The sequence below is a fragment of the Pistacia vera genome, unplaced genomic scaffold (assembly GCF_008641045.1).
Source record: "Pistacia vera cultivar Batoury unplaced genomic scaffold, PisVer_v2 Contig1238, whole genome shotgun sequence".
Classification (NCBI taxonomy): domain Eukaryota; kingdom Viridiplantae; phylum Streptophyta; class Magnoliopsida; order Sapindales; family Anacardiaceae; genus Pistacia; species Pistacia vera.
The window spans coordinates 218,228-232,853 of record NW_022195291.1 but is presented as its reverse complement, the minus strand read 5'-3'; the positions used below and the strand labels follow the sequence as shown (position 1 = coordinate 232,853).

General features: G+C 38.0%; 2 protein-coding genes across 2 annotated transcripts; both read left to right on the top strand.

Annotated features, from left to right (window-relative positions):
• The first annotated feature begins 6,606 nt into the window (after nucleotides 1-6,606).
• LOC116117685 lies at nucleotides 6,607-8,161 on the top strand. Its single transcript, XM_031403706.1, has 2 exons — nucleotides 6,607-7,292; nucleotides 7,900-8,161. Exons 1-2 carry the CDS (start codon nucleotides 6,867-6,869, stop codon nucleotides 8,053-8,055), a joined length of 582 nt encoding a protein of 193 aa, XP_031259566.1. The 5' UTR covers nucleotides 6,607-6,866; the 3' UTR covers nucleotides 8,056-8,161.
• Nucleotides 8,162-13,130: 4,969 nt separating this feature from the next.
• Nucleotides 13,131-13,841, top strand: LOC116117766. Its single transcript, XM_031403790.1, has one exon. The coding sequence runs from the start codon at nucleotides 13,131-13,133 to the stop codon at nucleotides 13,839-13,841; it is 711 nt and encodes a 236-aa protein (XP_031259650.1).
• Nucleotides 13,842-14,626: the final 785 nt, after the last annotated feature.

Below are 14,626 nucleotides of genomic sequence, written 5' to 3'. Positions count from 1 at the left end.
TGTTGATGTAGGATTTAGCTTTTACTGTATTTAGTAAACGTGGACTGTAGAGGACCCATTTTCCATCCCAACATTTACAACTTTTTCCGTTGTTGGCTGCAAACTAGATTCTCACCGGTATTTGGTTTATGAACCGGCTTTGATGTAGATCAAGCTGGTGGTGGAGTGTGGACGAGGGGCTGCTACTTGCTTAATGCGTATGACTATGTCTCGCCGCCCTCAGTATCTAGCAGTTTGGGCCGTTTTGTAGTTTTTTTTGGGCTTCGTGCGTGTAGAGGCACACCAGTTGGTCAGTCCAAACCCAACCTACTTAAAACCTCAAACAGTAAACTCACACCGTCACACGCAACCAGTATATTAAAAATATTTATGCGATGAAAGTTTATAACCGAAAATTAATGGAATGTTAACCAGGTGATCTGATGCTAAAAGAGCAAAAAAAAGATATAATATGGTCTCCCAAGTTCAAATCTCTTTGATAGTAAATGAATAAGAGGAGGATCTAACATAGTCTCTCAAGTTCGAGTCCTCTTGCAGGTATAAGACCAAGAGAAGGATTTAACATGATCTATTAAGTTTGAATTCTCATAATTGCTAATAGAGATAATCACTGAAGTTTTTATTTAACCGATAGTTTCTAGGTCCTAGAAGATTAGTTAAGTTACGCGTAAGCTAATCTGAATATTTTTTGTCATAAAAAAAATAATAAATAATGGAATAATTTAAAATTCATATAAAATTAAAATTAGAAGAGGATCCAAATCTCGTCAGAGAGTACATGAAATAGAAAATTTGCATCACAATGATGTTTATTATCATTATGACTCGGCAAAGGATGGCGACAAGACAAAGACAATAGGAATTATAATATTGAACGTCTGAGGCATAGGCCATAAGTGATGTTAGCAATAGAATTATGGATGGCTTATTGCAATTTGCATGAATCATAAATCATCCAACAACAAGGATCTCAGTATCAGATCACAATCAATGAATGGTGAGTTGCTATACTTTTAGCCCGCAAAATTCCTGTAAAAGGGGGGCTATTTAAAGCTTGAAAGTTGAAGGAACCCCACTTAAATAAATATAGATATCAATTCCGAAGATAAGGAGGATAATTAAACCATGTCTATCATATTTGTCATTCATAGCAGACATGCCATCTCAACAATTTATATCATATTTACTCGGAAAAAGACTTGTTGACTACGACTCATATTCCATAAACTGCAGCTTCGACCTCTATTTTTTTTTTCTTTTTCTTCTAATGGCCATGATTTTTGGTTTTGAGACCCTTTTTATAAGAGGTATCTGTAGATGCAAAAATCTATCATTACGTAAAGAGAGATTGATCCCATGAGGTTAAGACTACTAGCGATATGCTGTATCTGCACACGTGAAAAAACAAGTGTGAAGTAAACGAAAAACACCAGGGTAGTGTTTGTTGTAGGCACTCCGACGCTCAAGTCAGCAAGGTTGAGTAAAGCTAGTTTAGTGAGGGTTAGGGAAAGGAAAAGTTACCGGAAGTCTAGTTGGGGACTGTGACTATGGCTGTAATGCGAAGTTCTCAAGTGGGAACTCTAGGGTCTGAAGGTGTAATGTTTTTGTCCCTTGTGAAAGGGCTGACCTCTGTTTAAATAGTGACTATATGGTCTTCCAGTCCTGGTGGGACTGGGAGTCCTCGTAGTGGTAGTTCTCCCAAAGGGTGTAACCTTTGGCTCCTTTATCTCAGCAGGAAAGGGAGTTCGAGTGTGACTCGGATACAGACCTTGGAGGAATTGGGATAGTAGTTGACTTCCTTATCAGAATCCAAGTAGGAGTGTAATTCGTAGGCGATTATGGGCTCCGAGTTGACCGTAAGCCCAGAAGGTATTCTAGGATTAGGAGGCCTGGGTCCAGATGGTAAGGACTGAGAAGGAGCACCAGACGGGACTCATTTGCAGAACTCTGAGTTGGGCCCCATCAGAATTGGGCCTTAGCTTTTCAGCTTTGTTGAAGGTGTCTTCATCTTTGGGCTTACTTGGGCCGAGGCATTTTTTAGCCTTAACAGTTTGCCCCTAACTCTCTGAGTTAAGGAGTGCTTAGCTTAGAGAGTAAACATTGTCTAGAGATACATCTGGTTGGCCTTCGTGGCCTACTGGTTGAGTTTTTGAATGTGTTGCTTCTATGTTCCCTGGAACGAATGATGTAAGCTTTTGCTGTCGGCAGGGAGTTCGGTACGTCAGTGTACCATGCGAGATGAAACCTAGTCATGCACGCGTCCAATGCGTCCGACAGAGTGAGGAAGTGAATTGGCCTTGTTGGATTCGTCCAATGTATCGAGTTGAGGAGGAGTTTGAAAGAGTGCACAAAATCCTCTCACTCGACCTACCTTCCCGAGCGAAAAGGTCTGCGAATCCTCCTATGATAGTGTTTGTCCAGTGTATACGGATGAATAGCTGTGTTGGTTGTTCCCTAGTAGTGACTTAGCTTGGTGTAACGAGTTGGGTGAGCGTGTGTATGAGCAAACTTTGAAGGCATGCCCGGTCGATACTTCCCACCAAGCTGAATACGATAGGCTCAACTTGGTGGTGTCGTAGGCTTGTTGGTTGAATGCGAATGGATGAAAGTATGTGTGATTTGGATCGAGGAAGTTGTTCGCTCGGTCGAGTTGACCGAGTGGTGGAGCTCATGTTCTGCTGAGAAATGTTCGGTATGAGGCTAGATAACGGAGGCTGGAGAGTCAATAATTCCAGCGGTGACTTTGCTTGGTAGGGTGAACCAAACGAATGGTTGCGTTGCGACACGTGTATAGTTGAGCAGTCTTCTGCATTTGGGCAGGAAAATCAAAATATCGCAGTTCTCGATGACCAACCGTAGGCTGCCACATGTTAATTCTGACACCTTTTCGTTGATAAAACCCGTGGGGCGTGCGATCGCTTCATCTTCTCTTTTCTTTCTCTTGCACTTCACATTTTTCTCTGAGTTTGGGGTTTTCTTCGCAGCTTTGAAGGTTTATTGGATTTTGGCCATTTCTAAGGTAAATGCTCATTCCTTTATGCTCTTTTCTTTTTAGTTCCTTGTTTTCTTCATTTCTGCGGTGTTTTTTTTGGAGAGATTGAGCAAAGTTTGGGAAGATTTGGTGGGTTTGGTGGCTTTTGAAAGGTTTTGCCTAAGTTTTTGGAGGTGTCGTATTTTATTTTTAGAACAGGCTTGAATTTTGGATTCCTGGAAAGATTATGGGTGATTTGAGCGGGTTTTCCTGGTTTTTTGAAGTTTTTGGAATTTTGGACAACGAAAAGAAGACGAAACTAAGTTATGGAGTGTCTCAGTTTGGCTCGTCTCGGTCTGCCTGACCCAGTCGAGTGAAATGGTATGGGCTAGGTTTTGAATAACTAGGAAAGTTAGGATACGTAGGTCGCCCGATCATCCCGATTGAGTGGTATGAGAGTCGTATGAAAGGCTAAGTTGAGCAGGCGTTTGGTGGCCCAGGCCGAGCATATGGTTATACAGTTGCGTATTCTCATTTTGGAGTAGTTAGTTGGTGATTTAGGGCGAGTGAAGCTATAGAAGGGAGTCGTGCCCTGAACTGAGGAGGTCGGTTGCCAGGGGCAAGCGGGTTCAACTAGTTATTAGTTTTGAAAAGATTAGGTCGATCGGTAGTAAGGGACGAACGGTGATTTGACACTTAGATTTTGGGGAGTGTAGGTTCTGAACAGGAGAGGTCAGGCAGTGGTGGGGGCGAGCGGGGGTCAAGTTAGAATAGTTTGGAGACAATGGTTAGTTCAGTGGTGTGGGGAGAGCGGGTCAGGTATTTTTGAAAGGAATAGGTCGGTCAAGGAGAGTGAATAGGTTGAACAATGTCTGGGTCGGGGTCCAATAGTTCGAGTGGGGTAGAGGCAGAGGTCGGGAATGAGTACGAGAATGACCCGACCATGGTGATGATGCCCGAAGGTTGGGGCGTTCTAGTCAGTATACCAACCAGGGTGAACGTAGCTGCCCCTAGGACGAGTGGGGCTAACACGGGTGATGATGAGCCTGGCAGGTAAGAGGGGAGTGGGGAAGACTCCGAAGGAGTTGGTAATCTATCCTCATCCGATAGTAGCTCTGAGGACGAGTCGAGTCAGCCGGGTGGTGGGATATTGAGCCGAGATTATTCGCCCCTTCTGAAGGACAATGATATGTGGCGGATCCAGACAATGTATCAGATTCCAGAATTCGTTGAGATTAGGACAGCTTAATCGTATGAGTGGGTCGACTGGGAAGCAAAGGGATGGGTGAGCGCCTATGAGAAGTGATAGACTTTTTGTCACTTGGACGCCTTGATCTCGTGCCTAAAGCGGATCGACCGAGAGTGGCTCTATCGGCGGCCCTTGTTCCTTATCAGTCAGGGCTGAATCGTCAACTAATGACGAACATGGCTGACGCGACCTCATATCTAAGATTGCGGGTCTGGAGAGGTTGCATAGACGGAACCGAGGCGCGAAACCGATTGGGTGGTGCCTGATAAGGTAGAAGCTCAAGATCATAAAACTGACTTACCTTCTCTTTTAGAGATTGGTTCTCGGCCCTGATGGAGGAGTTCTCGGTTCAGATGGCAGTGTTCTCAGCTTCCAGTGCAGCCACCTTGTTTAAGTGCTGTTGCATGAGAGCGATCAGAGCCTCCAGTTTGTTCGAGACCAGGATTAGTGGTATCAGAATTATCAGTCATGGAGAGTTTCTTCACGTAGCAGGGTTTGTTGAGAAGAATGATTGCCAGAGGCCCCACAGTGGGCGCCAAACTGTAGATGCAAAAATCTACCGTTACAGAAAAAGGGACTGATCCCGTGAGGTTGAGGGCACTAGTGATCTGCTTTACCTACACACATGAGAAAAGAAGTGTGAAGCAGACGGACGTAGGCACTTCGATGCTCAAGTCAGCAAGGCTGAGTGAGGCTAGTTTAGTGAGGTTTAGGGAAAGAAAAGTTACCAGAAGTCTATTCGGAGACCGTGACTACGACTGTAATGCGAAGTTCTCAAGTGGGAACTCTAGTGTCTGAAGGTGTAATGTTTTTGTCCCTTGTGAGAGGGTTGACCTCTGTTTAAATAGTGACTATATGGTCTTCCAGTCCTAGTGGGACTGGGAGTCCTCGTAGTGGTAGTTCTCCCAAAAGGTATAACCTTTCGCTCCCTTATCTCAGCAGGAAAGGGAGTTCGAGCGTGACTCGGATACGGACCTTGGAGGAATTGGGATAGTAGTTGACTTCCTTATCAGAATCCAAGTAGGAGTGTAATTCGTCGGCGACTGTGGGCTCCGAGTTGACCGTAAGCCTATAAGGTGTTCTAGGATCAAGAGACCTGGGTCCAGATGGTGAGGACTAGTAAGGAGCACTAGACGGGACTCATTTGCAGAGCTCCGATTGAGTTGGGTCCCATCGGAATTGGGCCTTAGCTTTTCAGCTTTGTTGAAAGTGTCTTCATCTTTGGGCCTACATGGGCCGAGACATTTTTTTGCCCTAATGGTATCTAGACTCACATCGAAGATATTTGAGATATCCAAGTCCATATTGAAACTATCTAAGATATCTAGACCCACATTAAAGCTTGTTTAATCTTCAGAGCCACGGAATATCCTACAAACTCAATGAATAAAAGAAGTAGGTATCTCTTCTAGTCCACAGATCAAGACCCCTTGGACAAACTAACCGTCTAAACTTAGTCATTAAAGGTTTTTCATCCAACCACAAAGGGAAATGTTGGTTTTGAGACCTGTGAGGGTCATATTTATGGATCCTCGTTGGAGATTTCATAGCCACAAAAATTCTTTATGGCTTGGAGACCTTCCTCTTGTTTTGGCACCGGGAGGAGACCTTAAATACTGTAGTTAAATTTTCAAGTGGATTACTACAATCTTTCTTAATACGTATCCTGTAAAGTGAAGTCCTCCATTTGTTTGAAGGCAAGGCGTCTTTAAATATTTTACTAAAAACGCCATTAGTAATTGTTGCTTAGTGCTTTTAACACTTTCAATTTAAAATTTCATCCACTTTTTCACTTCCAAAAGTCAAGTCGAGAGATGACATGCACATGCTCGATCCTATATATGCTCAACATGTAATTTAATGGTAAAACAATTACTTCAATGTGCTCAATTAATTGAGTCAACATCATATATATGAGACTCGGATTAATACATGATAAAGACGGTCCAACAACAAATACAGTATATAGATTTGATCGTTTTATGTTTTTAAAAACTTACTTAGAAACGTACCCTTTTACAGACGTTAACATTTTCCCAAAAGAATTCCCCTCTTATTTAATGTATTATAATGAGATTATGTAGTGAATAATATACTATATAATGGGTTTCTTTTAATACACTTTCTCTGCCCTGATTAAAGAAATTGAGCAAACATCTAAAATAGAATTCAACATTTCAACCGGGTTCATGTTCTTGATTATTAGAAAAATAATTTAAGAGTACAACAAAGACACAGATCGTTGTTTAGGGTACCCTACATGAATAGGCGGTGGAGGGTAGTATTGGGTCCATGTGTGCTGGCTCTTCAGCAACGAAATCATATATAGGAGACAATACAAATATGCCCCAAAACACTTGTTCAATTTCCACCACATACAACTAATTCTAACCCAAAACAATGAATCATCAAATCTCATCTCATGCAATTCCACCATTTAATTATCCTTGATTACAGGCAATAACACATGGTTTCCTGCTTAATTTATCACCACCCACTTTCTAATCTACAATATTTAACTGAGTTTTCAATGTGTTCATCATTGCAGTCACATCTTCCTTCTTGTATATAATTTATATATATATATAGACAGTTAGACATACAAATTCTACTTCAAAAGTGAATTGATCAGAGAGAGGTAGGGAAATGGCTAACCAAGAGAAGCTAAAGAAAGGATTCATGTCTTTCTATAAGTCCGCCGCCGCTAAAATTAATCACAAGCCAAAGTCTCAGCCAGTAGTTAAACACGTGACAGAAATTCCACCAAATAAACCACTTCCAGTACTGTCGCTGCCGTCACATAAGTTGTTATTAAAGAAGCAACTGGAAATCTGTGAGGAAAGTGAGGATGGTGATCAGCGCAGAGGAGGAGGAGGAAATTTGGTTGAGGCGAGAAAGTCAGTGTCTCACGTAGAAACAAATGTGGCATCAGTGATTGCATTTCTTCAAGTGAAGGTGTTGGTGTCTGATATGCCTGGATTCATGCAGGCCCATGCCTTCAGAATTGCCCGGCGAACCTATGATACCTTGGAGAAGTTCAGCTCCAAGCACATTGCTTTTAACATTAAAAAGGTATACATTTTTTTTTTTTTTTTTTTTTCCCAACAAATTAAATTTCTTGCTATTTTTGCCGTGCATCTTCAACTGTGGCCGGCTTTATATTTCATATATGTAATGTATAGTACTCTTTTGGTGTTTCTTTTTGGATTTTTGTATGGTAGATGATTAGATTTAGTTCATGGAAACCCCACAAGGAATTAGACTTGATACTTTAGAGATGAATACTACTCATGATGAATTCAGAATAATTAGGGTTGATTTTGTGGAGGAAAACAACAACAGAACAGAAACATGGAGTACTTTCTCTCACTTTACATTGATCATCAACAGTTACCTTGGTCAATTAATTATATTATTGATGAAATAGTTAATGATCCAGCAACCCATGTGTGCGAGAGCAATCAATGGAACCTCAAATTTCAAATCCCTTAAAAATAATTATCAAATCTCATTCTCTGATCTCTTACTAATTAATGTTTGCAACAGTGATCATGTCGGTAATGTTAATAAATCTAATCATCTTCGGCTAATCATGTGCTTCCTCTCTCTAATCTCAATATCTCTCAAATATTTAATTCAATAATGCATAATAGTTAAAAATGTGACTCTATACATGCAGGAGTTTGATAAAATGTATGGTCCGGCTTGGCATTGCATTGTTGGTGCAAGTTTTGGCTCCTTTGTCACCCATTCAACAGGTTGTTTTCTATACTTTTCAATGGAGAAACTGTATATTCTAGTGTTTAAAACAAAAGTTCAGAAAGCTTTAGATTGATGAGATCATAGATTCATTGGAGAAACTAATGATTATTCATATCATTTGAATTTTTTCTTCTGTTTCTATGATCAGTTGATTAATTACATGATTTCTCTAAGTTTGTAAATTTAATATGTGTTAATGAAAGAGTTGTACTCATGTGATGTGAATAAAATAATGTAAATTAAAATATCTGCATTAATTACGTGGTTGATAAGACTCAAAGCACCAGCCAGGTTTGATCTGGTGGTCCTCTGAGGCTGCTGATGGCTATGTATTTGGCCATTTCGTGTTTGTCTTTAAACAAAAGGGTGGCCGAGTCTTGTTTTTTCCTAGCTACCTTCTCACCAAAATCATGCACCAACCTTTTTTCAACTATTATTTGGTGTGCATATATATATATATATACACCTTTTACATGAATATATAGACTTTACATAAGCTATACCAGTGTGAAATAATATGATAAATGATCATGTATGTTAGTCTTGATTTTGAACTTAAAAATAATTCAGTAGTGAACTCAATACGAATTCTTTATACATACTCTTAATTCTTAAACGTTCAACAATAATAAAAAATCATTTATCACATATTCACCAACACACTTTTACTTTTACCCAGTAAACACTTCTCAGAACTGACTTTTATATAGTTATTATCTGAGTTTTTGAGTGTTGTCAACTGTACTAGTCCTAGCGCAACTTATTTAATTGCTTGGCTCAAACAGCTAATGGAGAGTTATGTAATTAATTAAGGTTCCCTAATTTGTCAAATATAATAAGATTAAAAAACTCTACAAGCAATATTGATTCCCCATTAGAATGGTTCAAGGATAATATAATAGTAACTTAGTACGATCTCTATATTACATATTAATTTGCTTTGAATTTAGACTTTTCTGCTTTTCCAATTCATGCTAGTCAAGTATTTCAGCTCTTTAATTCTAAATATTCATCCGTCCAGAGAGACATTTACACTCTAATTTTCTTTCTCAAATAATTTTAAAGCGATCAACATATCAACGTAATAAAATTTGGACATATATATGTTAAGCCAGACAAAAGAAAAATTAGAAGAAGAGGAGAAAACAATCAATATATTTGGCTCTATCTTAAAAGCAAGACTTCCCTGGCCAGACAAAAAAAATAAAAAAAAAGACATGATCAATAAAATCAATGATTAATTGCCAGACATTCAACATCAAGGAAAGCATTTAATTATGTTATTACAATTTGCTTGGACATTATATGATGGTCGGCAGCTTAGCTTCTTTATGCACATACATCTAATGGAGTAGAAACTAAAGAGGCGAGAAAATCATACTATATATTATACGGGAATCACTGACGTTACCAACTAAAGCCGTTCAAATTGCAATAAAACTTAATTAACTAAATGTCAAACTATTGAAAAACACCTAAAATTCTCTTTATTTAATTCATTATTAAGTCCAATTCATCATGATTTGCAAGTTTGAATTAATGGAGCGTTTCAAATCATCATTCACAGAACAGGAGATCATTTTGATTATAGATTTTGCACTCTTATCTCTAACCATGTCAAACCAACTAGCATCACAAACCATATTCAAGTCATAATCACACTCTAGAATGGCCATTTTCATTGAAAAGAAAAAAAAAAAAAAANTGTAAGGACTCTCCGTTGTGCTGCCTTATACCACAAATTTCTTTCCGAATGTTTGCTGCCCTCGAAGCTGGGAAGTATTTCTCCAAAAATAATCTCTTCATCTCGTTCCATGTGGTTATAGTTCCGGAGGGTAGATAATAGAGCCAATCCTTAGCCGCATCCTTCAAAGAAAACGGGAAGGCTCTTAATTTGATTTGCTCCTCGGTCACCCCCGTAGGTTTCATACTCGTGCAAACCACATGAAGCTCCTTTAGATGCTTGTGAGGGTCTTCACCTGCAAGACCATGAAAAGTGGGCAAGAGATGTATTAGTCCAGATTTCAATTCAAAAGTAGTAGCAGCATCTAAAACAGGAAAAGTTATGCATAAAGGTGCTTGATTCAAATCAGGGGCAGCAAGCTCTTTCGAAGTCCGATTTCCAGCCATGACGTCCTCCTCTTCTAAATCAGAATTGCTTTCCTCAAAATCTCTCCAAACTTCCTTCCTTAACCTACACAAAGTGTTTTCAATTTCTGGATCGAATGTTAATTCACCAAGGTTAGAAGACCTGGTCATACAACAAAAAACCTAAAAAAAGAATTAGAATGAATGACAAAAATTGAAAACTAACTAGAAAATTTAAAAAAAAAAAATTAAGTTAAATTGGCCAAAAACACTAAAATGGTAGAAACTGTATCAAAACATTCGAATTTGGCCTCAAGAGGGTAGGGCTAGAAAATTTTCTAGTTTTGCTCAAAACGTTGTTTTCTTCAAAACGGGTACTCGCAACACTCCTAACTCAACCAAAATTTTTCTTATGAATAGTACTACTGTTCATCCGAAACAGTACTACTATTCACAGTTTTTTTCTTTTCTTTTTTTCTGCAAAATAAAAAAAAATATAACAAAAAACGCAATAAAAAAAAATCACAAAAACAAAAATAATCAACTAGAATCACTCCCCGGCAACGGCGCCAAAATTTGGCGTGTTGTCGTAGGCACCCAGAATTAAAACCTTCCGAACCTAACTACTGAACTGTAAATAGGGTAAGCAAGGGTTGATCCCACGAAGAATGTCTAGCCGAATTTTCTTTGATGTGAATAATAGGCAGCCTACTTTACTTATCCTCTACCAGGCCAGATATAATGTTTGCTACATCTCTACTGTCCAGGTTTATGCATTCACCAGGAAAATCTCACTGGTGTGCTGCCAAAAGGGTGTTACGATACATAAGGGGAACTATCAATTTTGGTTTGTGGTTCTCTAAAGATGGTAGCAGTCAACTTATAGGCTACTCAGACAGTGACTGGACAGGAAGCTTAGATGACTTTAAAAGCACTTCGGGTTACTGTTTTTCATTTGGAAGTGCTATGTTTTGTTGGAACTAAAAAAAACAAGAAATAGTAGCTCAATCATCTGCAGAAGCTAAGTATGTAGGTGCTGCAAGTGCTGCTAATCAGGCCATTTGGCTGCGAAAAAATCTTTCAGATTTGGGACAAGATGAACAAGGAAGTGTTACACTCTTTGTGGATAACAAGGAAGCCATAGCAATTACCAAAAATCCAGTTCATCATGGTAGGACTAAGCATATTAGTGTCAAGTTTCATGCTATTCGTGAGGCTGAAAATACAGGTGAAATCAAATTGTTGTACTACAGTTCAGAAGATCAAGTGGCAGACATTTTGGCCAAAGCTCTTCCTAAGCCTAAGTTCGAAAATCTGAGAATGAAACTTGGGGTATTAAATAACAAACACCTCAAGGAGGAGTGTTATAAGATTGAGGTTGTTTGTATCTCTTATTTTTTTCAAGTCAGTGGAGCAGTTGTGTTAGTTGAAGTTTTTTGGTTAAAATGTTTGGTGATCCTTATTTTAAGGAATTGTTGCTACTTTATGTATGTTGTGCTTTAATTAAGGGATGGTGTGTCAAATTTTTACATATTTTTGTTAGTCATGTAAATTGTATTAACGCACATGTGAATGTAAAGAAAAAGAAAAGAAAGCTTCAGCTCTCGTCTGTTTTTTTCCCTCTGTTTTTTCTTTCCTCTGTTTCTCTTGATTTGCTTCCTTTCTGCATAAATTTGTCTTGCTTCATCAGTCTAATTTATTCTCAGCCTTGACAACAGCATGGCCGCATGGGTAAGAACAATGGATGTTTCAGGGCTACTTATAGCCTTACACTTCTTGTGCTGTCATAATATCATAATTTATTTAATAAAAAAAAAGCCTTCATATTACTTCTTTGAGCAAGACAGATTATGATTAGCAACTAAAATTGAAATTCTTAACATGCCAATATGTTTCCTCATATTGGGAGAGTATCTGAGCTTTTCAAAGGGCCTGCAAGAAATAAATGCATTCAACAATAAGTATAATGTACAACGTAATCCCTGCCAATACTTCTAAAATGCAAAAAGTACCCTTTCACTTCGACTACATCTTCTGGTTTCAAGCTTGCAAAATGCTGACTCATTTTTCTCTCAGGGTACACCTGAAAAAATTATAAAGGAGTGGACAAATGCAATTAATGTGCACGGATATCTTCAAAAGTGGAAACTGAAAAAATAATGAGAATTAACAATGTACCTTAATTAATAAGTCAAAGTATCCCTTGGAATCTGGATCTGATATAGGAGTATACCTGAACATAAAAGATAGAAATATCACAACATACTAATCAAATAAGCTTATCAATAAAATAGATAAACAAAATTAACCTGCTATAGAAAATATTAAGAACATCTAGCAACATAGCGTGGAACATCATCCAGTCATTTCAGAACAAGAACATCTGATGGTAAGTGCACAATCCGCACAATATATTTTCTTAGGTATTCATGACATTTGGTGTTCAGCAACAAGTTAGTTCCTCCCCACCAGCATTTCGACAGGGAGATGAGAGAGAGTGAGAGCGAACTTAGAATCAATAAGCTGAAGAGTCTCTAATGAAAATTTATAAATTATGTGGTTTTGACCAGAAAACCATCCTCAACATGAAAAAGTACATTGGATATAAGGCAAACCTCAAAATCAGTAATCTGTTAGAAGATTGAGGTTGTTTGTATCTCTTACTTTCTTTCAAGTCAGTAGAGTAGTTGTATTAGTTGAAGTTTTTTGGTTAAAATGTATGGTGGTCCTTATTTTAAGGAACTTTTGCTTCTTTATGTATGTTGTGCTTTAATTAAGGAATGGTGTGTCAGTTTTTTATATATTTGTTAGTCATGTACATTGTATGAATATGTTTGTGAATGAAAAAAAACATCTTTAGCTCTCGTTTGTTTTTCTCTCTATTTTTCTTTCCTCTATTTCTTTTGATTTGCTTCCTTATTGCATAAATTTGTCTTGCTTCATCAGTCTAATTTATTCTCAGCCTCGACAACATGGTATCAAAGCTTTTCTGATCTTAAGGGGTGTGTTCATTCTAAAGTTATCAGAGTTTTAAAATTCTATTTAGATCACTAGTTCACCATGGCTTCTTCATCTTCATCAATGTCACCACCAGTTTATAACGGTGAGCTCTATCATTTATGGGCTATCAAAATGAAAGCCGACATGAGAGGTTTAGGCCTATGGCAATATAAGGAGGAGGAGAAACAACCTCCTCCTTTGGGGCCAAATCCAACATTAAATCAGTTAAGATTGCATGAAGAAGAAGTTGCTAAAGCGCCTAGAGCTTTATCAATCATTCATCAAGGTGTAATTGATGCAGTATTTACTAAGATTTTTATGTGTGAGACTGCTAAGAAAGCATGGGAAAGATTGAAAGAAGACTCCTTAGGGAATAAAAGATCAAGGCAGATGAATGTCCTTAATCTAAGGAGAGAGTTTGAAGTTCTTATAATGAAGGATGCTGAAACTATTAATGAATATGCTAATAGAATTATGAAAGTTGTAAATCAGATAAGGTTAATGGGTGAAACTCTTTCTGATCAAAGGATTATGGAGAAAATTAAGGTGAGCATTCCCAAGAGGTATGAGGCTAAAATCACCTCTCTTGAAGACTCTAAAAATTTCTCTGATCTTACCTTGTCTGAAGTGATAAATGCCTTGAAAGCTCAAGACCAAAGGAGAGCTATAAGGCATGAAGAATTTGCAGAAAGTGCTCTTAATGCTAAGCTGCAAAAGAAAAATTCTATCAACAACTCAATGAATAAGCAGACTATTGACAGAAAGGAATAGAGAAAAGTAAAGGGCAAGTTGCAAGGTGAAAAGAAAGGCAAGTATGCTCCTTGTCCTCTGGTGTGCTGTCGTACGCAACCAAGATTAAAACCTAAAAACACATGTAGTAGTGTGAGTCAGGGTCATTCCCACGGAAAGTGTCTAGCCGAATTCTATGTTATGTCAACAAGGCAAGGGTTTTTTTTTTTTTTTTAGTAAAACAGAAAAAATTTCAGAAAATGCAATTCAAACTAAATTACTAAAATCAATCAAAACAACCAAACTTGGTCTAAGTCAACATCCACCATCGGAATCTTATAACTGATCATTGATGCAAAAATAAATCAATTCATACCTTGATTATTCACCATTGGAACTATTTTCCTATTTCTCCTTAGTCGTAATTAATTAGGAAACAAGCGTTCTAATTAATCTTACTACTAAACAACCCTAGACAAGCGCTAAAGGTTTAATCTAGTGGCAGCCTTAAGGGCTAGAGAAATCGATGAAGCTAAACAACACAAACACAAGCGGTTGTATTTAATTTAGTCAAGTGTTCTTTGTAAGATTACTAATTCCTACCGCAGCAAATTATTAACCCTAATTGCTTCACAAGTTAGAGGAATCAAACAATTACAGATTTGATATCTAACTTAGCAATAGATTGCAACAATTAATAAACTAGTAGGCCTCCTAGTAATTAAATGCAACAATCATGACACTAAACATAGAAGAACATCCAATACTCAAACACGAAAATTGAACACTAAAAAAAAAATAGATTAGATCTCACAGTTTATTAATTC

Bases quoted from the DNA above. Each gene is read 5' to 3' on its own strand.
- LOC116117685 (XM_031403706.1), top strand. From the start codon at position 6,867: ATGGCTAACCAAGAGAAGCTAAAGAAAGGATTCATGTCTTTCTATAAG. The intron at 7,293-7,899 runs GTATACATTTTT...CTATACATGCAG, and splicing joins TTGCTTTTAACATTAAAAAG to GAGTTTGATAAAATGTATGG.
- LOC116117766 (XM_031403790.1), top strand. From the start codon at position 13,131: ATGGCTTCTTCATCTTCATCAATGTCACCACCAGTTTATAACGGTGAG.